The sequence below is a fragment of the Vidua macroura genome, chromosome 6 (genome assembly GCF_024509145.1).
Source record: "Vidua macroura isolate BioBank_ID:100142 chromosome 6, ASM2450914v1, whole genome shotgun sequence".
Taxonomy (NCBI): Eukaryota; Metazoa; Chordata; class Aves; order Passeriformes; family Viduidae; genus Vidua; species Vidua macroura.
In genome coordinates this window covers 60,360,909-60,385,747 of record NC_071576.1, presented here as the reverse complement: position 1 = coordinate 60,385,747, position 24,839 = coordinate 60,360,909, and the positions used below count along the sequence as shown (strand labels likewise).

The 24,839-nt window shown below is 38.0% G+C and overlaps 1 protein-coding gene across 1 annotated transcript in view; it reads left to right on the top strand.

Moving 5' to 3' along the window:
* The window catches only part of SPON1 (spondin 1), a 181,895-nt gene that overhangs the window by 43,216 nt on the left and 113,840 nt on the right, over positions 1-24,839 (top strand). Inside the window, exons 4-6 of the mRNA XM_053981102.1 lie at positions 11,239-11,312; positions 12,006-12,128; positions 16,475-16,623. Coding sequence (XP_053837077.1) covers positions 11,239-11,312; positions 12,006-12,128; positions 16,475-16,623 — 346 coding nt within the window. The remainder of the gene's footprint in view (positions 1-11,238; positions 11,313-12,005; positions 12,129-16,474; positions 16,624-24,839) is intronic.

Below are 24,839 nucleotides of genomic sequence, written 5' to 3'. Positions count from 1 at the left end.
CATTTAAAATTTCCATTTTTATTTCCTAACCATTATCCACGCCAAGTTCCTTGGTCCTTCCAGATTCTCAACACTGTTTTAAGGACACTTGTGTGTCCAAATTGTGCACTTCAAAAAGTCTTGTGAAGTGGAAAATGAGGCGCAGTGCTTTCTAATGTTCCTACTTTCTGATCCCAGACTAGAAGATAAATAAGGAAGCCATAAAAAGTGATGGCAGAAGGGACTTTAATGAACCACCCAAGCCTTTTCTGCTAAAGTTACTGGGTGATAGAAGTGTGTACTATGATCAAGCTTCCCCTGAACCTGTGCATTAACAAATCCAAATAGATGTAGGAAAAATCAAGAAAATGTTTTTCCAATACTTATTGACGGAATTTGCATCAGAGAAAGGTGAATCCTCAAGTAATTATTAATTCTATTTACATATCCTAGAGGAAAATGCAAAAAAGGATTTAAGACACGTCAGGAGGGACGTTCTGGGAAGTACCTTGCATTGAAATCTGATTTTCTCTGACTTTTTACTCCCTCCAAGTGAGGAAATAAAACAGTAAGCTGTGATTTCTTTCTGGCTGAGTTTCTAGGAGAGTCTGCATTTCCATAAATTTGAAATAGTAGGATGGAGGAAAAAAAATCAGCTCTGTAATTTGCTTGTTGTCTGCTGTTTGTAATGAAAATCATTGTTAATTTAGGAGCCCGACAGCTGTAGGACATTTGCCATTCGGCAGCAGCTGTCAGTAGAGCTCTGGTTTATTTTGCAAACAGATGTTTAATTTGACTTCAAGGCCATTGTCATTTTGTGAGGGGAAGCAAAGAGAGAAGAGGAATAGAAATAATAATGATAGTCATAATTTGATTTCCTTTCAAAACATACAGAGAGTCACTATTGGTGACATCAGAAGCATTGTCTTTTTTTTTTTTACTGAATGTTTGAAATGGGTTTTTTTATAACTGCCTGAAGTTATGCGTGATAATTCATGTTAAGGAATTGATTTGTCTTGTGTCAGGAACTGAAGGCTTTCTTTTAATGTAATGTGATACATTTTTAAAAGATGTATTTTATTCATGAATCAAAATGTCATACTGTTTCTGCAGGTCACACATAAAGAGATTTTGGTCTCTATATTAAAACCAGCACTCCAGTGGGCCCAAAAATGTTTTGCTCACTGTAGTAGGGTGGTGTTCTCATTGCACATCAGTGAATGCAAAGGGCAAATTGAGTACAGCAATGATGAAAGGAGGTAATTAAAAAGATAAGTAGTGTAATTTTTAGTTTTAGTAACAAATTATTTTATCCAGCCTGCGCCTAGTGATTGAGGCTTTAACAAAACCTGCTGTTATAACACTTTAGCAAGATCCTCCACTATTCAAAATGTCTGTTGACCCAGAAAAAAAGAATGTAGATTAGTGGTGGATGTTCTCAATCCTACAACCACTGGTAATTCCTAGACATTACAAAGTCTAAATTAGTCATAAACGTGGCAGAAATGGTCACTTGCTTCTTCATAATACAATTAGTATTTCGAGATTGTATTCTGTGAGGGCATGTAGGTAATCCTGCAGTTAAATGTAAGAAGCCACACTGCATGTATGGGATGAAATTTCCATTAGAAAAATTTTTCTAGCGGGCTGATGTAAGAATTTGGTGAGGTGTCTGCATGCCTGCAGAAATCTAGAGCAGCTCTGCAGAGCACATTTTGCAGCTACAGTTTCAAGCACAGCTCTATTATAGTATAAAAGGCAAATGCATGAATGAGGGTGCTGGATTCTGGCCATCCCTCCTTGGGGTGAACAGTCTTTCAAGTCTCATGTGAGTTTACATTTGTTAGCTGGAGAGTGTGTAATATCAGGCTCTCAGAACCTGAACACTATATTTATCTTGACTCTTTGCTTCACGTGAAGCACCACAAAATCAATTCTGATTTGCTTCCTTAAAGGAGCAGCTATTTGTATTATTGCAGTTCTTTAGAAATTCTGAAAGGAATTGTTCTTTGCACGAACCATCTGTGGAATTGATTGCTTTTGTCTTTCTTGTTACCTGGGTTGACAATTTTAGGGCTATTGTGAAAGGACTGAAACACTAAATTCAACCAATAATTGGGTGGGCCAATCCTTTCTTTTCCTTGCAGTAATTAGGTGCCCACTTTTTCCATCTTTGCCCACATTTTACATCATTAGACATGCATTAAGTATCTTTGCTATCTGAACAGCAGCAGCCTGAACGCCTTTTCCCTGCTTTCCTGAAGAAATGGATTTGTTGCTCCATCAGTTCACTGCTCCAGCAGAATGTAGTTTGAAGTCTTGCAATGCACCAGAAAGCACATTTGATTTTTTTTTTTAATGGTTTCTGGGTTTCATTTGCTGCAGAAAGGGCTGGGTTACAGGCCTGTGTCTAGGGAGGGACTGAGCTCTGCTCGTTAGAGGGATAATGAGCTTGATGCTCTCTCACTGCTGTGTGTGGAGCCCCATGATAACCTTAATATGAACCAACTCATTTCAGTTTTACAGATTACCTGTCATACGGTTTCTTGCCATAGGTTTCTCTGAAAATGGAATATATGCTAGTTTTAGATACAGAGAAATAAATTTGTGCTCTCTTACGATGCAACTGCCTGGCAATGGTGGCTGAAGTAGATGTATGATGATACAAGAAGCTCATATAAAAATTATGTTCCACATGCAAAGGTAGCGAGGCACCACCATCTCATGATTGCTAATAAAGAAGTTGTCTTGCTCATCAGGTTTAATTTAGACAGTAAAATATTAACGAAAGGCATTTATCTAATTTCTCTGAATTAATTGTGGCCAAAACATTGTCTTCAATATGGGAAAGAAATGCAAATAGTTATCATTCTTCCTGGTTTTGTTATAGTAATCTGTATTTCTGCCACACAATTCTACTCACAAAATGTAAATATGTTCAGGCAAGTAAGTAAAATAAAGCTAAACTGAAGAGGAGGCAAATCTGACAGGTACTTGAATATGTGTTGTCTGCATTGTCTTTTTCAGTAAGCAACTTGGCTCAGTGAGAATAAAGTTCTAAGTGCTGTCCTTATAATTTTCTGGTTTTCCAGTGGCCACTCATGCCTCATAAGAAATTCAGGCTGCAATTCCCTTCTGATTAAGTGAAAGTGAAGTTGGTAATTGATTTCAGGAGAAGGTCAGTCAGGTGTCACCTAACAGAAGCACAAGACTGTGGGACACATCTAGGTTTTCAAAACATCCTCCACATCAGTATATCTGGAAATTTTATGGTTTTAGTTTTCAAAGCATTTTTTTCTGTCTCTTGCAGTTTGAATGTTTGGTGGGAACAAATGACTCTCCACTATAATAGACAAAATCACCTTATATTTTTGTCTAGAAGTTCAGGAAATTTGTTTTTCTTGCTGCTTCAGTTTCAAAGCCTAGACCAACATTTGGAAATGTTTAGATGGCACTGCTTGGTTGTCAATCTCAAACCCATAAGGGATTCACCTGTTTCCCATACAGGTGCTTGAAGTAGAATTCTGGCTTTTCTCCACAAATTCTGAACAATGAAATCTCTATTTCATCCTGTATCTCTAATCACATTTGGTGTATCTCAATTATCCACATTAAAACATCTCCCTCTTGGAGTTTCTAATGAAGTTAAGAATCTCATTAACCGCACTTTTGTTCCAAATAAAATGTGGTAGGGATGAATTCCAGTACCTAGTCTATGCCTGCTTCTCAATATAAAGGGTGATTTATCACTCTAATCCCTGTCATTACTGCTTGCTACTGTTCACAATGCTCCTTTAATAGTCTTATTCATGTGCTCTCCTTGTCCCTGTGACTGGGGGAGATGCAGACCCTGGATCTTTTGCTTAATCCCTGCTCCTCTAAGCACAGTTGTAATCACTTCCCCTATAAAATGCTGACCTTTATCCGGATCAACGAGACCTCAGGAACCCCACTGAGGCAAAAAGCTTCTTGAGACTGTAGGGTTTGTTTCCTACCCCTGCTGCTGCATGTTGTTGTGCAGAAAATGCAGAAAATCACCGTGAAAAGGAATCACAATCTTCCAAGGAGCTTCATTGCCCCAGAGTGATTTAGGGGGGGTTAATATTTATAATTTAAATATAATCACACCCACAGTCTGACAATCCACCGCTGCAGAAAGGAGATATGCCTGGGCTTGGTTCTCACCCTTCCTGTGCATGTCTTGGGCAATTTTTGATCCATTACCTAATCTGTTTCTGTACCCTTCAATACTTCTGTTTCCTTATCCCTGAGAGTATTTTTTTGATTTTTATGTGTTTAGCAATTCTTCTTTCTCCATCATTTGCTTGCTCTGCTGTAGCCAAAGTGCAGTCAGTGCCACTGGTGTTGGCAGCTAATCAGACATGAGAAGGTTGTATGATTTTGGCATCTTTAGGGCTGAAGTGGGAAGACCCTGATGTACAAGTTCCCTCCCATTGCATTCTCCAAAAACCTGCGTACCAAAGTTTGGCAACAATGTTTGCTAGAAATGCCTACTGCAAGGAATTTTTGGCAAGGAGAACATTTGTGTGAGCTCGAGGCGCTGCTCTAACACTGTTCTTAGCCAGGAGCAGGAGTTAAACAATGGAGAAGCTTGCTGAAAACAACCCTAATAATGCAGAAGAATTTCATGGATTAATTTGATCTGTCTTTCATAATTATGTGTTTCATGAGCAGGGTGGTCTTTCAGCTGTTTCTTAAATACAATTTGAATTTGCCTTCTTCCCAATACAGTGCCCCTTCAGATTGAGGGAAAGGGAAGAGTTACCAATAACAACGTTGTTATTGGTCCTCTATTTTCTTGATTTCCCTGTCTTTCAGACGAGCCCCCAGCACCTCCTGGCATGATGTGGCTGAATGTTCAGTAGGCTGTGCAGTCCCAGCTGTCAGACAGAGCTCTCAGAGCAGCCCAGGTAGAGGAGATTCAGTTGTTTCAGGCATTAATTCTTGACAGATGAGATCTGTGTCTCAGCTGCACTAAAGAACTGACAAGTCTCTTCTGATGGCTCCAGCTCCACTCAACCTCGAGTACTAAAGACATTGCATCAAAAACTTCCTCAGGGAAATACATTCATAACAGTAAAGTCTCTTTTAAGGAGCAGTATTAAGCATTTTAATATTAAATTAAGTTATCTTTGTTTCAGTGGGTGTTAATTCATTCCATTAATTGTGGCATTCACCTTCAGCTTCCTGTCAATTCAAATTGAAGATTTTTTTTCAGATTTGAAAACAAATCAAATACTTTATTCCAATCTAGATTCCTGCTATTGACTATCCACTAATCAGTATTTGAGGAATGGGTGGGCTTTGTTAGGATATTGCTTTTGATAAATACATTTTTTTTCTGTGCAAGCAAATAACTTACTCATTTAAACATAATTTCAATATATTATTAGTTGTCAGCTTTTTAAAAAATAGTAGGAGAATGACAGCTCTGTTATTTTTTGTTTTATCTTCAAATTCTTTTACTTCATACTTTATAAATATTAAAAAGGTAGAATAATTTTTCTAAAATTTTGGGATTTTTTTCTAGCTTCATTAACTTGGCGCTTATGGTCATGTTTAAATTTTTATTCTTCTAGGTTTTTTTTCTTTTTTAGTATATAAAAAAAGTGGTGGCTCTTTTTTTACTGCCCCAACCTGGAGTGGGAGAAGGTGACTCAAGTGAGGAGGAGAATATAAAGATTAAAAGCAATGCTGTAAAAGGGAAAATATGCTTTTGCTGTGTCTCAGCTGGCCACGTGGGCTTTGCAATCATGGCAAAATTATTATTATTAAAATGAGCAGTGACCTCAAGTCAGGTAGGGAACTTGGGGACAGGTGAAGGAACATCTGTGAGGGTTTGAGATGTGGCTTTTGCCTGTGTGGTTGGTTTTCTTCCCCACCCTGCCACATCAGGTAAAACAGGCTGGCAAAAGGGGCATGGTTTGAACACCTAAAGAAATTAAATATTTAAGTTCCTTGTGCAAGTGGGTAAGTGTTATACAGGTTGCAGAGACCTTAAGCAGAAATAAATTGCAGCTCAATAAGGGTTTTTTACTTTGCTTCATTTTTTCACTTTGTTTTTAGGATTTGTTAGTTAGCACACAAGTGCTTTGCATTGGTTCTTATCACAAATTAGCTGAGTTATTGGGTAATAGAACTTTGGGCTCACTAGCTTGAAAAAACCATACAGTCCCACCTTTGGTAGATTGTTTCCAGCTACTCTACAAAATCACTGCTTAGAATAGCAAGACAAATCCCTCCTCCAAACACTCAGTCCTATCCAATGTGTTCCAGCCTCCTTTGCAGTACAATTTGTAATGCTTAGCTCTGACATTCAAAGAGATTGCTGCAAAAAGTGGGGGCTATCAAAATCCCAGGTGAATCTATAGCCCATGAACAGCAATGGGCTTTAAGTGATGTTGCTTTTTTGTTTTAATTTCTTTTTTATTTTATTTTTTTTTTGCAAGTAACAGGTGTAGCGTTCCTGTCAGAAATCATCATGTCAGTACGACTTCTTATCCTGAAGATTTTGGTTTAATATTTATGTCCTGTGGCCATTCAAGCAAAGAACAGAGAGATTTTTCTGAGGGAAAATATAAGACAACAGCATGTACAGCTGTGGTTTCCCCCAGAGCTTTTTGTTGTATTATATTCACATATTGAATGTGATTGCCAAATTAGTCCTGAAGTCAGCGAGCTCCTGTGTAGGTGTGTGGTGGCAGCTCTGAGTGTGACATGAAGACACCCAAAGGATTTGGGAGCAAGAGGAAATTTGTAAGAAAAGCTTTAGAGCACTCTGCTCTTGCTGTGCCGCTTCTCTGAGTTGTATTTTCTGACAGTACACGTGAAATGTTGAAAAAAATGAACCTGAAGAAGGATACTCCAGTGTGTCTTTATGTACTGAAGTTTTTAGAAGTGAACATGTTTTATTGTTTTTTCATGGGACTAATCTATTGGAGAAAAGATCCTCATCCTGTGCAGGGATGTAAATGGAGAATTATGGCAACACTGGTAAACTTCATGTTAATTTTACTGTGTTTTATCCAAAATCAAATATCCAGTCTGGTTGGTTTGTTTAAACTGTTCTAACAACACACTTAAAAATAAACTAAGGAACAAACCCCATAAAATGACAACGAAAAAATGAATCTTTTTTTTTTTTTTAGCTTCTAAGTTGTGCATTAAATAAGAAATATTTTGCTGCAAATTTTTAGAATGTTGACCCTTGTCAGTGATGGCAGCTGACAGCTTCTGGTGTAGATGGAACCTGTCCTGGCTGAGCCAGCACACTTTCCTAATTGGAAATTGTTTTGAAGAATGTGGTTGTCAAATATACTATCAGTGTAAAAATTGCTGGACATCTATTGGCTAAAGGGTTGTGTAGGCTTTCAGATGAATTTTAATTTCTTCTTAATAAAAGTCTCCTAAATATTAGAAAAAGAAGTAAATATTGTTGGCAAACTTCTGGGAGTTTGTGCTTTCCCTGACGTTGTAAGTGCTTGTCAGAAACACAGGGATGGCTTTTTTTTTTTTTTTTAAGACATAGAAGGAAATAAAATGAGAACATCCTACATAATGCATTAGAATGACAAGACCCAATAGCATCAGCAAAATTACAGTAGATGTAAATTCATGGTTTTCACATCACTTTCTAGTGCTAAAGTTACTGGTATATTTAGAAATTCTTTCTCTCCAAAAATAACCAACAAACCCGAAAAGGAAAACAAACTTGCCATCCTGTTAATTGTTCTCAGTAGCTTTCTGAGTGGGGAAACAACTTATCACACTGTAATTAAATCAGTGAGGCGTGGAATAATTAAAGAAAATAATTTTGATAGCTAGAAGGGTAGGACAAGGTTAACTCACAGTTAATATAAAGCAGGAAAAGTTTCTTATCTGCAACTCAGTAGATTATTATTATTTCTTAACATCCAAGTAAAACTTGGAGTATCCTCAGCAGCTCTGACAAAATCTTTTTATTCAAAAGTAACTCTAATATTGTACTTAATGGTTTTGATGTAAGCTTAAAAAATGTCATAGGAACAATTCTTACAAATCCTCTTCCTTACTTCTTTTGTCACATCATTACACCCACAGAGGTAATTTAAAATAAGAGTATTTCTTTTCATGCTAGGATTTGAATAAAGGAGTGAGGAAAACAATCTAAAGCTGTTTCTGTGGAAAAAAAAAAAAAGAAAAAGAAAAGAAAGAAAAAACCTCAAAGTGACTCCTCTGTTTCTGGTATGAGCTAGAGCATTCCCAAGGCTGGCCTGAATTTTTATGGTTTATGACATTTCCTGTTTCTCAATATCCCAAATGCAGTTTCTGTGTCTTTGGCAGAACTTTTCACAGCAGGATGGTACAATTGTGGAGCTGGGCTGCAGAGGGAATTTCTTATCCCATGGAAGTCTTTCAAGACAGTTTTTTCCCTCTAGATGTGGTCTGACCAAACCAAGCCAGGACAGGGACATTCCAATGTGGCATTGCCAAAGCAAATATTACAGAAGTAACCACATATTCTTTCCTTTTCATGTGAGAACTGAAAAACAGAAATAATGACACTTTTTGGACAATTCATTTGGTTGGTTTTCTTTAGTAAAGCAGGTGCTGGCAGGTGTAGCAATGTCTGTACCTTGCAATTTTGCTCCTTATTTTGGTGATAGAAAAGCTCTAGCACAAATCCAGAAGCCTTGCCTTGAAGAAAATGGGAAACAAACAGGTTTTTTTGAGTCAAATTTATTTCCTTTTTCCTTTATCCATCATTTTCTGATAGTCAGAGAGAAAAAAAGTCAACAAGAAAAACAAGAAATTGAAGATCCACTTATATATATTAATATGGGGGGGAAAGCAATTGGATTGCTCCTTTCCCATGAAGTTCAGACAGAACTGGACATTTGAAGTGGTGGGAGGGATTTATGGAAATTAAACAGATGTATACCTTGTGTAAAGTCTTAAAAGCTTTATTGCCTCTCTCTAGAAGTTCACCATTCCATTTTTAGCTGGTTTTGTAAGCCTCAAAGCCAAAAGGGAAAATCCTTAGGCCAAAGATCAGAACTTTTTTAGAAGCATAAAATTTATGTTAAAAAAAAAAATAGGTGAACAAAAGTAGCTATAAAAGCTAGCAAATACACCGAGCAGCTGTTTTGGTCTGTGCTCAGTCTAGAAGCTGATTATTAGAGCAGTTAATATTTTAAAATGATTTATGATTGAGCATTTGTAGAGTTCTGTGCCTGCTTTTGATATTTATGCAGCCATATAACGTGCCCATCCTGGTGCATTTGGAATCAGTGCAAAACCTCCCATTTAAATCATTGGCTCACCATATAGTTTCAAATACAGCTGAAGAGACAATGGTTTAGAAAGCTGTGAGGCTTTTGTTATTAGAAAAGGAACTGTTCCCTTGACATTTTACAGTGACAAGCTAACTGCAGCAAAAAGAATAATACAAGTACACTTCAGGCTTCAAACAATCCTGCTCTATTTTTTTTTTTTTTTCTAAAATAACTGTTTCTCAAAAACCCATAATCCCTTTGTTACCTGCAGAATTGAGATCTTCATCAAACAGCTGATTTTGTATTTTTGTGGCTTAAGATAATAGAATAACTTAGATTGGAAGGGACTTCTGGAAGTCAATTAGTCCATTCTCCTGCTTGAAGCAGGTGTTGAACATCAGTTTGGTTGTTCCCTCAATAGGTTGCCAAGGCATGGATCTGATCAAGTTTTGAATATTTCCAGAGATGGATGTTGCACAAACTGGCAGCCCATTCCAGGGTTAAATCTCTTTGATTCGCCTCATGGTGTGAGAGGTTTTCCTTGTATCTGCACGGCATTTCTTGTGCCCCCAGTTTCTGTCTCCTTGCAATGAAGCATCCAAAAAGATTCTAAATTTGGCTTTGGCTTTCAGTTTGAAGGCTGGAAACGTTAAGGAGCATGTCACTGTCACAGGTTGGCCATTGGGCTCTTATTCCCCTAGCAGTAGCTCTGGTAATTGTGTTTGTTTCTTTTTTTTCTCCCCATTTATTTCTTCTTAGAAACCCTGAAAAAGGTTTCTCAGGAAGGATTAAGAGTTTTTTGCACCCTTTTCAGGTTGACGTAGCTTTAAGAGGTTTGCAAAACCCAGTTGTTCTCCTGGGTACTTTGTAAGGTGAAAAGAAGGATTCCTTCTCTCCTACGCTGGCCTTGCATCTTGGCAAAGAAAGCACAGCAAAATTGCATCTTATTTCTGATAATTTTATGGGGGTTACACGCCTGCAACAACACATCTAAGCACATACAGTCTCACTTTTCTTCTCACTTTTTCATTCCTCGCCTGTCAGGAGTGAGGAATAGTTCTAGAAAGATTAAGATAATTATTTGCCTAATACAGAAGGAAGACAAGAAATTGGCCCTTGCTGTTTGGTGTTAAATACAAGTGATGGTACCAAATGTTGCTGGAAGAATGTGTACTTGTGCTGGTAAACAAGGAAGAGTGCCAGCTCCCACAGCATGCTGTCCTCAGGAGGCTCTCTGTCCATAGATTGGCTTTGGATTTAACCAAAACCTGTTTTTTCTTATGGAAAGAAGATAAAGCTTGCATGTGAATTAAACTGATATACTTTTAAATGGTCAAGGAATGTAGTTAAAGTTTATTTGGCACTAAATGTATCCAGCCCCCTCAGCTGAGGAACTGAGGCACCGAGGTTTAGTAATTTGCATTTTGTTTGAACTATAAGCCTCAATAAAATATTCCAGATTTAATTAATTTTAAAGCAGCTTGTCTTTTGGAACCTGTGAATTGCTTTCAAAGACTGCACCTTATGCCAGCTTTTTTCCTAACTTCTGTTTTACGTGATATTTGCACTGAGTTGCTGTCATATATCAGAAGTACTTATCTCCTCAGAATGCCATGTAATTTCCTATGAACAGCTGCTCGCTATAGCTGTGCTATTTTTTGACTGAAATTGAACACAACTTCAGTATTTTAATATAAGATTTGATCGAAATATGGAATGCTCAGTTGTCTGTCATGCATTTCAAGAGCACAGGTCCTCACCATATGCCTATGACCACTTCTGTAGAGGTAAATGTATTTCAGGTTTCTGTAAAATGTGATGAAATTAAAATGCAAGCCGAAATAAAAATATTATCTGTAATCCCATGTTGTGTTGTCAGTACAGGGAAGTATAACCATGGCTTAGCAGTCATTAATCACTCATTTTCTTTTTTTCTTTGAGAAATAAACTTATTTCAAACTTTTTTTTTCCCTCCCCTTTATAGAGCCAGTATTGTGCAGAAGCGCATAATTTATTTTCAAGATGAGGGCTCTCTCACCAAAAAAATTTGTGAACAAGGTAAGGTAAAGTAAAATATCTTTCTGACCTCCTCACTGCATTTTGCATTTTTCTCTTAACACATTGTCTCAAACTAAAATTTGGAGGTCCTGGACAGTTTCACCCAGGTTCAGATTTGGTATCTTCCATTCAGTTATGCTCTTTATTATCACATGTGCTCCATCTCATAAAATCCTCCTTGCCTCCCCCTAAATGTGCTACTTGCAATTTTTTACCTGCTCTTTGTGTGATACCCATTGGTTTCCAGGGCAGTCTGTTATTGAATCCTGAGCTCTTTCATCCTTTCTTAAACCTAAATGTTGCACTTGGTTATTGCATCTCACTGGAGAATTCATTTGCTTTGTCTGTTCAGAAAATTCAAGCCTGTTGCATTTTGAGATCATCTGAGGTTTGTCCTTCTCAGATAACAACCAGAAACAAACCCCTTCTGAATCTGCAGATAACTGAAATATCAATGCCTTCTAATTGAACATTGTGGATTTAAATCATTCCATCCACTTATAAGTATGGTACAGATATTTCAGGCTTGTCGTTTAGTCTAACAGCAAACTTAAAACTAACTTAAAAAAAAAAAACAAACAAACCCACGTTTAACTCAGATTTATTTCCTGGAGTGTTTATTATGGCAGCTTCACTGTCCTCGCTGGTTTGGAGTTGTAGCCATTTTCAACGGGTGCTTTGATGCTTTTTCAGACTCAGCCTCGGAAGGTGTGACTGACAAACCCATCTTGGACTGTTGTGCCTGTGGTACTGCCAAATACAGGCTGACTTTTTATGGAAACTGGTCGGAAAAAACACATCCCAAAGATTTTCCACGTGAGTATCACTCTTTTGCTTGTACCACAGTGGGGGCCCTGAGGAGGGTTGGAGCTGTTTGTGTGACGCAGCATCACTTATTTACAGCTCAGCAGTGTGAATTATGACATTTATGGAATCCTGCTGGCACTCAGCATTGAAAATCAATGGATCTTTCTGCACTATACATTACCAGTACATTCTATTGATTGGCCTGACATTTGGAGCTAAGACGTGTGTGAAGTTATATTTGCAAGATATCTTTGTGGGGAGAGAGGTTCCTTTCTTTTTTTTTTTTTTTCTGATTGAAAGCTTAGAATGGCTTATAATGTAGAGGTAGGAAATGAGATTTTAAGAAAAAGGTCACAAAGGACAGGCAACACACTAATATTTTGGTTTTTCAGCAATGCCAGTCTACCTAGTCTGTTTTAGTGCAAAGTATTCTGAATTATTTCAGTCAAATTTGGTGAGTTTTGAATCCTGGTGTCCAAGGATATTAATTGTGTGTTTATATATGTATTATATTATTAAATAATGATATAATAATGATAACATATAATAATCATTTATATTATATTTATTCTATTCTATTCTATTCTATTCTATTATAGGATATTAATTCTATCTACCTATCTATTTATATATCTATCAATGCTCAGTTTTCTTTGTCTTTGGTTGAATACCCAGATAAAAAACACCTCCTGAACTTGGCCTGTCTGGGTTTTTAAGTGTCTAAACTACAGAATCAGTATTTTCATTGCAAGTTTGCTTTCTGCAGTTACCCAAGTATCTGTAAAAAGCTGAAGTTACAAAATTGTGTATTATCTATCTGGTCTTTCATTACTAACTCCACAGTCTGTGGGTAAAAAAAAGACCAGGAAAGTATTTAAGAATACGAGTCATATTTACAGGTCTTTAAACTCTGTTACATTTTCTGTGGCTGATGTTTATTATAGGGGCTTTTTTATGTTGATTGAAAAAAAAATATTATTGTCACAGCGTCAGAATATCCTCATATACCTCAAATATGGTTTGTATCAGCTCAAATTTTAACAGCCTAAGCAACGTTGCTTGTGTTGAGTTTGAAGCAGAGCATTGTTCAAATATTATTGGTCAGCATAATATTGGGGAGATAAAATAAGCAAAGCCAATAATTGCAGGAATGCTCTTTTAGGCCATTGGGTGATTTAAATATCTGCTGAGTGTGAACTTTGGATTCAGCTGGTGGTTAGAAATAGGCCATGAGAGAAGGACTGAAAGCCATGAAGTTACTGTGGCTTGGTGATGTAATACTGGGCATAAATGGCCTTTTGTTTTACATCCAAGTTGGTGAACTCATGAAAAGTATGGCTGCATGGTGGAAAATAAACAAGTTGCAATGGTTTGCCTGCTCTCTCTCCCCAGTTACAAAGTGGTGAATTAAATCTATATTTTAGTTAAACTGGAAAAGTGAAAAAATAATAACCATTTGGTACTTGCATGATTAATCACAGCAATAACAGCCAATAAGATTTTGCATTAAAATTTCTGAAAGTAGAGGGAAAGATCTCATCCAAATAAAGTGATGTTAAAAATGAAACATAGTCGCTGGCATTATTCTTAAAAATGTTGAGCTTGTGCAGTAATTACATTAAAATAAAATGGTATTCGTTGTGGACTGTGGTAAATCACTAATTATTTGCCAAGCCACCACATAAAAATTTGTGCTGTATTCTTGTACCACCAGTAAGGTCGGACTAGAAAGCAGATAATAAACTTTGTGTTTCACATCTTTTCTTTATCTACTAAGTTGCTTTAAAAAACCCTAAAGAGCATGCACTTTGTGCAAAGCATTTATTTTCTCTGGGTACCACCCATTTTTGACAACAGAAATCCATATGCTCGTCGTCATGATACGATATGAGCACACATCTATGAAACGTGTCAGAGGGTAAATTCTCATGTCGTGATGGCACCTTGATTTTCCTGCAAAAACACACATGTAAGTGTCTTGAGAAACGACTCAGAACTACAAGAATGAAGTGAAATAACAGCACTGGAGAGCTGTCAGTGCTGGAGAGCGACACTGGATGCAAAACAGCTCTGGCCTCGTGCTGCTCAGATTGTGTCACGCAGAGGAGGTTTTTGATGGTCAGAGATAAAAGCCTAGGAAATATCAAGCTGTCTCTTTGTTCCGGCAAGAAAGGGATGGTTTGAGGTGAGGAGTGAAACATTTGCAAGTGAAGCAGAGTTTGGGGAAAAGTTTAGGGTGGGTTTGGTAGGACTTTGAGCAGCTCATTGGGCAGGGGAGTGGCCAGGTGCTTTCTCTGCAGAGTCAGTATCTTAGGGAGGGTTGTTTGGTGGAACAGGCTGTGCCCTGATTGCAAAGGCATCAGATGTTCCTGTCCTGGTCAGGACAAGGAGGGAGCACAGGGAACAATCCCTTCTCCTTTTGACTGAAGACTTACAGGCACTCAGATTCCTCTCTGTGGTGACACATTTTTGTTCTGTAGGGACTATTCTCTCTCTAAAAGCTTTGGTGTCACTTCCTGTGATGCCTTAAGGAGCTGGAACTGAGGCTAGATGGAGTTAAGAGGAATAAAGTGGATATTTATTGAAGAGCCTTCAAAGGCCACACCCTGGCAGTACCTGGATGGCTCCAAGGTGGAAGCAAAAGAGGGCTTGGTCACGAGATCTCACATTTTTTTAAGTTTTAGTACATTTGCATATTGGAGCTAATTGTCCAACTGCAGCTCCAGCTCATGCAGTCCCATCCTTGTTTTTCTCTCTCCAGCCCACGCTGTTTGTGCTCTTGGGCCTGAGGTTTGGATCATTTGTCCTTGGTGCCCAGCTGGAGCAGGAATTGTTTTGTCTCCCTCCTCTGTGCACAGAGCTCACCATCCCCTCATGTGAAGCCCAGACCCACACACCAAAGCAGCACAGAATGTGAAAAATAGAAAAAGCTAAAACCTGAGGCATCAGCTGTGTTTCAGGGCGAGCTGCTGTCCGTGGCTTGTGGGACAGCCAGACCCCTGTGCCAGGAAGAGAGGATGGAGTTCCCATCCCAGCATCTCCCTGGGCTTTGGCAGGTGCCACTGTAGATTTCAGGAACCATTGCTAGGTCTTAGATCAAGAAACCAGCTCCTCTTCAGCTGTGGAGGAGGGAAGGTTTAGTTTTGTTTTTTTCCACACATAGGTCTCAATTACTGATTCACTTTAGTTGACTCTGAAAACATCAGGACTGCTACATTCAGAGCTCTGTAAGTGTATTTTGGTCCAAGTTTAGGACTAGGGAAGCTATGAAGGCTGTGTTTGCTGCTCTGCTAGGCCATCTCCCTCATCTATCTATTCTGCTTCCTACATTTTTCTATCTTTTTTCCCCTGCTGTTGGTGTTCATTTTTTATTTCTAATCTATTTCCTACTCTCCCATGATTAGGTTCCTGCATCTGACTTTATACAATTCTCTGCACTGTCCTTTTCAATTTCATTGTTCCACCTCTCACATCTTAAATTTGCATTCCTTTTATTTACTTCGTTATTCATTTTTCATTCATTATTCAGTTTGCAGCTGTTTTTACTGCTGCTCTCTACCTTTTGCATTGCGAAGAAAAACGTTAAACATTGTCTCACTCCATCATTCTGACTCCCTCATCTCCTGTAGTCTTTGCCTTGTTACCAGACTGTCTGCTTATGTTAGCAGTTCATTTTCTCACCCTTTTCCTTTAAGCCCATATATCTGCAGAAGGTTACTTGACACTTAAGTGAATTCATTTTTATTTCCAGGACTGTGGGACTTCTGTGACTCCTTATTTCTGCTCAATTCTCTTTTCAGTTCCATCACACTTCCCTAACATCTTTTTCTTTTTTCTTTTTCTTTTTTTTCCTTGTTCAACAACACAAGAAACAAGAATGGGAATCCTTTTGCTTAGCTCTACAGCTCTTACATTATGAGAAATCTGAGCAAGAAAACTCAGTGTATATAGAAGTGAATACAGAAAAATTTACTTCTTCATTACCTTAAGTAAGGAAAAAACTTCCTTTTAAAACTGAGGGTGACCACTGAAGTCTTCCCTTGCAGGTTTCCTTCCCAAAAATATTTGACATAGAAAGGTTTAATTGAAAGTTGCTTAAATTTCCTGAAGTGAGATCTTTGGTGAGGAAAAACTGTTCTAGGCCTATTTGTTTTGAGGGGCTGCCTTAAGCTCCATTCCTGTCAGTCACTGGCTTTTCCTCACTACTCTGAAGATGTGTATGGGTGTAGTGAGGAGTGGCAGCATGCAAAAGCCTCAGGAATGGGGACTTCAGCACTTTATTAAAGTCAGGAGTTAGGCTTTGAGGCTGTCTGGATGGTTGATTTAATTTATTTTGGTTTTTCCCCCCCGGCAAGGACGCACCAACCACTGGTCTGCCATCATTGGTAGCTCTCACTCCAAGAACTACATCCTGTGGGAGTATGGAGGATATGCCAGCGAAGGGGTCAAGCAAGTGGCAGAGCTGGGGTCCCCAGTGAAGATGGAAGAAGAAATTCGACAGCAGGTAGGTGCATTTTGGTGCTTACTTTAAAAAATAGAATCCTCACTTGGCCTGTGAACAATTTCCCAGGCAATGCCTGGGAATGTAATTTTGCTGGATAATTCTCAGTTCAGTGGAGAAGGAGTTCTGTGTGTCTTTCTTGATTCATTCTTACCCAAGAGTTTTTGTCTAGGAAAGGACAAGTAAGTTGCAGCATTCTGGACTTAGAAAATCTGTGTGCCATGTAAAGCAGAAATCAGAGGTAGCAAAGTGAAAAATCACCTTTTCAATCTTAATTATGAAGACACTTTCTTAAAAGAAAACTTTGAAGACAGCAAGCAGTACCCCTGCCTTAAAATAGTGAATGATTATTTAGCATTTAGATTCACTTTGCAGAGTGCTACATTTTGCTTCTTGATGAATCACCTCATCTTGTGTTATTATACAAATATCTCATGTGCTGTGTTTCCCTGTTCATCATTATTTATGTGGCACAAGCATTCTTTCCTTAATGATCCCTTTTACAAAGAAAATAATCCATTCCTTAATGTTGAACACGTGCATGAAACCCTCGGTACTTTTCTTCACTTCTTCTACATTTGTGTGGATCTTTCCTGTATTTGACACTTCTGAAGATGAAGCCAGCAAAAATAAAAGCAGAGTTCAGGATGATATTGTGGATTAATCATTCTCCCTTTTGGTAACTGCTGCATGTTAAAAACACAGTATTTCAAGACCTCCAGGGTAGGTTGTATACAGGGTTACACTGAGAGATATAAAAAAAAATTCAATTATATTTATATAAACAGCATAAAACAACCTCAAAGATTGTTTTGAAAAAAGTTGTACAGCAAAAGGCTTTGTGTGCTAAATTTAATTTGCTTTCTTATGATGCTTAAGTGTATATAATCATGGTACAAGAACATCTGGTGTATTTGACAAGAAACTCCCAAAGCCAAGAAAAATAAGATAAAACCAGCTTATAACTTAATATATAAAAGGGATTGAAAAGGAATATGAAGGGGAAAAACAATATCAATGTGGGATGAAATGTGATCATGGATACATTGCCTCTTTAAACCATAATAAACCTTGGTATACCTGGAAACAGAAAGTAGGCCTTGATCCTATGCAGAAAAGTGCCTGGATTTTATCCCAGCAATATAATATAAACCCAGATGGATTAAAATTGTAGCAGAGTATTATATATACACCTCATGGAACTTATCATTTTTGCTGCTTGGGAAATCAATATTTTCTGGTAGTAGGCCCACGTGGAATGAAGAAAATCAGCAATTCTGTATTGGAGAAGATAACTTCAGTTTCAGTCTTGGTGAATACTTTATAAATAGGGGTTTGGCACATCTGAATTGGGACTGTACAAAGACTGGGTCTTGTCCTGAGGCAGCAGGAGCAAGAGGAAGGTGTTGGGTGAGGAGCAAGCAGAGGTGCACTTGGGAAAGGTCACGCTGAGGACTGGGAGAAGGGCAGAGAGTTTGAAGGGAATATGGAAAAGCAAATGAAGATCATGCCTCTGCTTTCCAAATCTGGCTTCTTTGTCATTATGTGCCGTGTATTTGCAAAGAGGGGATGTATTTATACACTGGATTCAAATCAGAGGAGATTGTGACTTTTAGAGTACGTCAAATAGATAAATGGCTACAATTTCTGGGGCTGCTGACACTGAACATGAAATTAGTGAACATCGCAGTTAATTCTAACATTGGGATGTCTGATTCCCTGCAGGAATTCTCCTGGTTCTCCTGGGTCAGTTTATCCAAGTAATCAGCTGGTATTCTACCTGGATCTTACCTAGAACAGTGCAGCATGTCATCAAATGTCATAACCTTTATGTTGAGTTTATTTGACTTTTTTTTCTTTTTAACATGTTAAGCTGCACTAAAATTTTTGAGAGATTTTGAGGTAAAATTCTGCAACCAAAACAGCAGAGCAATGCCAGGAGCTAATTTGCTGACATTTAAGTCAGGCTGGTATTTTTCTCTTTTTTTAATTGCACTTTGTCCCTTGCAATATCCCCACCTGCCTTGAAATTTGATGTTTCCTTCCCTACATGATGCCATCTACCTCAGGATCTATTTGCTCCTTTTCCATTTCTTATTTTACTTTTCTTCCCACTCTCTGCTGTCCTACCAGCCTTGTGTTGATGGGAGGATGCAATTCATTAAAATCACTCTCCAAGCAGCTCTGATGTTTTTGAAAACACAGGAAAGGCAATTTTTGTTGCATTCTGGTGCTTGAACTCAGAGCTCACTCAGTGCAGTTGATGCACTCCTTCCAGGGCCACACTTGGATTTGGGAATCTGCTGCGTGTCTGCTGAGTTTTGCAGGCAGTATCTCAGGTGAGCACATAGACAGATATTCTGTGGGAATCAGAAAAACAGAAGCTTCCACAAACACTAAAATATCTGATCTTCAGCCTCAGAAGATGCTTAAATTGATATAAAAACACAATACACAGATATTAAGCAGAAAAATCATAAATGTTTCTATAGTTATAAGTGAGAATATGCCTTAAGTAAGTAAGAAAGTGTATTAGGTAAGACAATAAAGAGTTTATAATGTTGGGGCATGGTTGTACAGAATAAGCTGAGTTTAGCAATTATAATAAAAACATATATATAGATGTGAGACAGAAACCCATTAGATAAAAGTAGCTACTTTTATCTAATGTACTTTAGATATGTACTTTATGTACTTTTATCTAATGTACTTTAGATATGTACTTTATGATGTACTTTATTTAATGTACTTTAGTACAGCAGAAGTAAGTAAAGCTAGTAAGTTAAAAAAGCAAAAGAAATCCTGTGACAACTGTCTACTAGTTTAAAAAGTTATATATTGTCTTCTAACAAAGAAAATTGTAACTACTTTTAAGCTATGACCAATAGCTTACTCCTTTAAAATCTCACAACCTCTAAAACTAATGTTATCTAAAGAATAAATCATTCTTAACCCAAAAATAGTCCCATCCTTTCATTTCTAACAACAACAACGATAGTATTTATGTAACCAGCATCTGTCACTGACATCACCCAAGGTTCTATTAAAGGAAAAAAAAAAATCTAGTTATTTTTGTGTTTTATTACCAAAAGATTGCAACAAACAAACAAACAAACAAACAAAAAGGTCTTTCTTTCAAGGAGCTTTGTTAAGAAGTGTCTTAATAATTATGTGTCATTAAATAGGAGATCCTCAAGTGTGAACATTTTGCTCCCTGTGTGACAGAATGCTGCACCAGCAGCAGCTTTTCCTCCTGCCTGGCACCTTGGGCTGCTCTGCTTTGTGAAGAGCCCGTGTGGGGTTTTTGCAGGGATGGTCCTGGGCACTGCAAACTTGCTCTGCACTTTATTTATCCGGGAGAACTTCAAGGAACTCATCAGCCTTTTTAGTAAACTGTTGCTGGCAGCCTGGGAGGAAAGCCAGGGCACACAAGAGTTTTACTAAAGCAATCTGTCAAGTGGTTGATGTGTACAATGGGATAATTCAAGCGTTAGACTTCAGGGGTTATAAATGAACAAACAAAGGCTGGAAGAGGAATTATGTGAGGAGGACAATGTGCACTGACCTCATGCACCTCTGAGATACATTCACACTTCCACTTTGTTTTGAGAAATGCTGGTTTCTCCCGAACCCTTTATTTGATAAACTGGCTGGTAGAAAACGGGCGCAGAATTTGAAAGCAAAATTCTGCATTCAAATTTGCATTGCTCTGTTTAAACAAATGAACAAACAAGGTGGTTAACACATGAATCAGAAGGAGCAAAGTGTAATTCTAAATCTCATATCCTAGGCTGATGAAAAAAAAAAAAAAGACTAAAATAGAAACATTGTTTTAAACATCTCACCTTAAGAGAAATAATTTAGTTTTGCCTGATTATTTCTGAATAAATATTCAGTCATTTTGCCTATTCTTTTTTTTAACCAAGATAAGTAATACTCTGCAGCTTGCATCTTTCTGCATAAAATGCAGTGTGCACTCTCTGCTCCCTGTGGACCCACAGGTGACATTCTTGCAGGTTTGGTTTAATGCCCTCTGAAATGTCAGTCAGTGGGATGACTTTTTAGATTGTCTTCAGCATCCTCAGGTGAAAGCTGAGTGTGCCTCCAGATCTTTCAGAACAGCAAGTTCTGTCTTCCAGGAAGATGCCTGTAAAGTTTTAGACGCAGGATAATTTAAATTGTGTATGTGAATTGGAGGTGAAACCTGAAGCAGCAAAAAAAAATTCTGTAAAAAAAAAATGCGATTGTTATGACTCCATGCAAACATTTATCTTTACAAAATAATCCTGATTTGGATTTTTTTAGATTACAAAAGAAAGAAGAGTAAAAAATGAAGTAAATTTGTCATTGGGTTCAGCTTGATTGATTGACTTTTTAAAAGTAATTTCAGTATTTCAGTTGAATAGTTATCACTTTATGACCTGTTTGTAAGGCAGTGCCGTATTTTTCACAGAAGAATGGGGTCATTAGATTTTCCTGGCTGAAGCTGGTAAATCACCTGAATTACAAAGAGGAACTTGCAGGATATTGATCACTTTTTTATTATAGCACTGGGCAAATTATTGTGTTTACTGAAACAAGCTCAAAAGTTTGCTTTTTGAATCAGCCGTTATTGTGTGCTTAGGGAGGTTAAAATCAGCCAGCCTGGGAGGTTCAACTCAGGTGACAGAAGAGCTGAAAATTCTTCCTCAGAGACCAGGAAACCCCTGACAGTTCCTGGGAATTAGGCTGGGAATTGCACTGGGAAAACTGATTTTTGTTGAAATAGTTCAGTCTGTGCTTTGTTTAAAGGAACTAAAAGATTAGTGACAACATGGTGGCTTGGAGGAGGACACTGAAACATGTGAAGGGACCATGTCCTTCTCCTGGAGGAGGACACTGAAACATGTGAAGGGAACATTTCTTTCTCCTGGAGGAGGAGACTGAAACATGTGAAGGGACTTAGATTATTTTGCCATGAACTAAAGTTGATATTCCTGCTGCTGTTGTTGCTCACGGGAACCAGAAGGAATTGGCCACCTGGGATGTTTCACCTTTGCCTGTCCAAACCTTCATCCCCACAGAGCCCCTTTTCCCCCTTTCCCCTCAGGGAGGGTGTTTTTGTTCCCATCCAGATTTCAGAGGCACCACCCTGTTGAAAAGAGAGGAGAATTATTGTGGCCATAAAGCCTGCTATGAAAAGCAGGGGCTGCTGCTCTTCCAAAAGCCCTTCAGGTTTCTGTGTAAAGCCCACAGAAATTGCCAGTGCTTTTGGACTTGGTGTGGCAGTGAAGTAGCAGAACTCTGTCTCAGCATGCTTTCCACTTTAGTTACAGCCTGACAGCATGGTTTTAATGGGGTATTTATTCTAATTCTGGACAGATCAAGCTGCTCGGTCGTAAATTGGCTTCTAGGCTTCTGTTTGCTCAGTCAGACTCCTCTGCAGTCTGTGCATACACCTCTGCTGTGAATTATGGTCCTTTTTAATGCTTTTTGAAAAGGCTAGATGGTAGATTTATCATGCTTTCCTTTTGGAAGATGTACCTTATATAATGATTCAAAATCTCTGGCATTTTGGTAATTAGAAATTTTGAAACCCTTGTATACTGTGCTAAATTTCACAAAGTATTTCTGCCAGAGAGAAATAGTTGTCTACTTATGTCATAAAGAGAAGCTTTATGTGCCCATAAATAACTCATACAACAGGGCTCAGAGCACCTCTTCCAGGGGGGTTTCCATCTTTTAATAAACTTCTGTTGGAAACTGTAATTAGAATGATTCAGTTGGTGTTGTTTTCTTAAAAAAAAAAAACAAAACAAACAACAAAACATGTTCATCCCAACTCGATTCTTTTTTAGTATCTCATGATAATAAAGATGTACTTCCCTAATAAGAAATGAACTGATGCTGCATTCTGTGCCACACAACACCTTTTGCTAGTCAAAAAACCATTGGAGATAATGACTCTTTCGCAAAATTAAGTTCTGAAAAACCATTTTTAAGTGGTGTATTGTTTTCTGGGCCAAAACACGAAAGATTCAACAAACTTTTACTAGTTCAGCCAATAAAAACTGAATAGAAAAAATTGTGTTTGAGTCCTCTGAATATATCATTGTGCTATGGATAAACTCTCAGCGATTAGGGCACAGTCCTTGTGCCTCAGTTGCTCCATGTGTGGTTATTCTGTCTGTAAGCTTGTGAGAGCTGGCAGATGTTGAACACATTTTGTACAAAATGTCTTTTTTATTATTGTTGTCCTCTCCCTGGTTTGGAGCACCAGGCAAAATGTAATTTTGAACTTTTATTTAGCCTCTGGTCAAAACTTTAGCAAAATAGTGGCTTAGTTAATAATGCCTTTTTTTCTTCATTTCTTCCTGCCTTCCCTTATCAGCTGAAGGCTTTCTTTCTGATAATAACCAGGGAGAGATAATATTTGGAAAACTAAACTTTTTTTATTTTTTCTTTAATTTTCTGTGCTTTTAACAGCCATTGCTATTTCATTAATCAATAAGGCACCTTGATTTTTAAAACTCCACCTTGTGAGCTCTCATCTTGCTTAATGAATTCCAGAGGTTTCACACCTCTAACTTTTATGGGAGTCTTTGAGTTTTTGCCCTCTGAATAATTACCCAGTAATTGATATTGAATGATTTGCATAACCAAACAATGAGTTATGGTGTTAAGTTAGCTCAACATTTAATTTCTCCTTCATTTTTTACCTCAATTTGCCTTGTTGCTTACTTTCTTCTAATCATCACAGACCCTCCATTTCTGATAAAACAGGGAGTAACACACCTTTTCAGTAAAAACCAGTAATCAGGTTCTCTTTGAATAAAAGATCTTCAAACATTTTTTTTTTTTTTTTTGCAGAAGACAGACCCTTCAAGAATAAAAAAGTAGGCTTTACTCAAAGACCCATCTTCTCAGTGAATTCTGATACTCAATTGTGTGGGAATGGGGCCTATCAAAATTCCTACCCTTTTTTCAATCTCTGTAATTGCTAAGAGGCCCAAAAAAGCTTGTGAAGATTTTCTCTGGCTCTTTGATATCTGTCTGGATTGCAGCAAAGCAATGCTAGGTGAGGAAACACTTGCTTCTGGTAGATCCATCCCTTTGGGTGGCATGAAATAATTTTAGTTCTCCAGCACACAGACATAAAAGTCACAAGGAAATGTCACCTGTTTGGGACAATACGATTGGATTGCTGGGCATTATTTGCTAATTTTAGTATTTTAAAATATCTTGCCTTTTCATTTCTTGCAGTTAGATTTTATCATGCTGTTCTGCTGCCACAAAATTATTACCTGTAACAGATTCATCCAGTGGAAAGATGTGATGAAATGACTTTCAAATTATTTTCCCTCAGTCTATCACTGCAGTATTTTTAAGACATGAGAATTTCAGATGATTCTTCATGTGCTGCTGATAGTGAGGGACAAACTCCACCTGACAGCAGAGGTTCAGCACTCCAAAACTAGACTTTGGTTAGGGAAATCAGTGGTGTTAACTGCAGCCATTCTGGTTTGGAATAGCAGCTCTAAATCCTGACATTTGAGTGACTCTGAGGCACTCAGGAGCCGTCTTGCAGCAGCACCAGCAGAATGTTAAGTAGCACAAACTGGAGAAGAGGCAACACCAATAAAATTGAGTTGTTTGTCAGGCATGCAGAGCAGATGGTTGGGCTCCTCCTCCTGTGGGAGACACTGCCCAGACTCCTGTGGACTTCAGCAAAGTCTGCTTTTAAAGGGTCAGAGTACCACGAAAAATTAAATTAGGGACAAGTCGATTTCTCTGTGAGTTCTTTCCTCTGCAGTGGCTCGAGCTGTAATTAAAATGCAGTGGCTGAGGAGCTGGTGGCATTCAGCTGCCTATTAAGGAGATGCTGCAAAGGCTAAACAAGGGTCTGAACCCTCATTAGCAGCATTTGTCAGGAACCACAGGATCTTCCTTGTTTTCTCTCTTGTTGCATGGTAAATATTGTTCAAAGGAACAGCATGCAATAACAGCTGAGGCTGAAGAGTCCTACTGCTTATTTGCCTTGCAAATGCTTAATTATTCAGACAAATTTTCAACATAAACAAAAACTAAGGAAATAACCCACAATGCAAAGGCTGTCATTCTGGGATTAACTTTTCTGGGGGGTTGTTTGCTTAGGAACCTCAGTTCAGAGCTCTCACTCTTTATCAAATGCTTATTTCCACCTAAAACTCAGCAGAACACTTAGAAAAACGCCATGTACA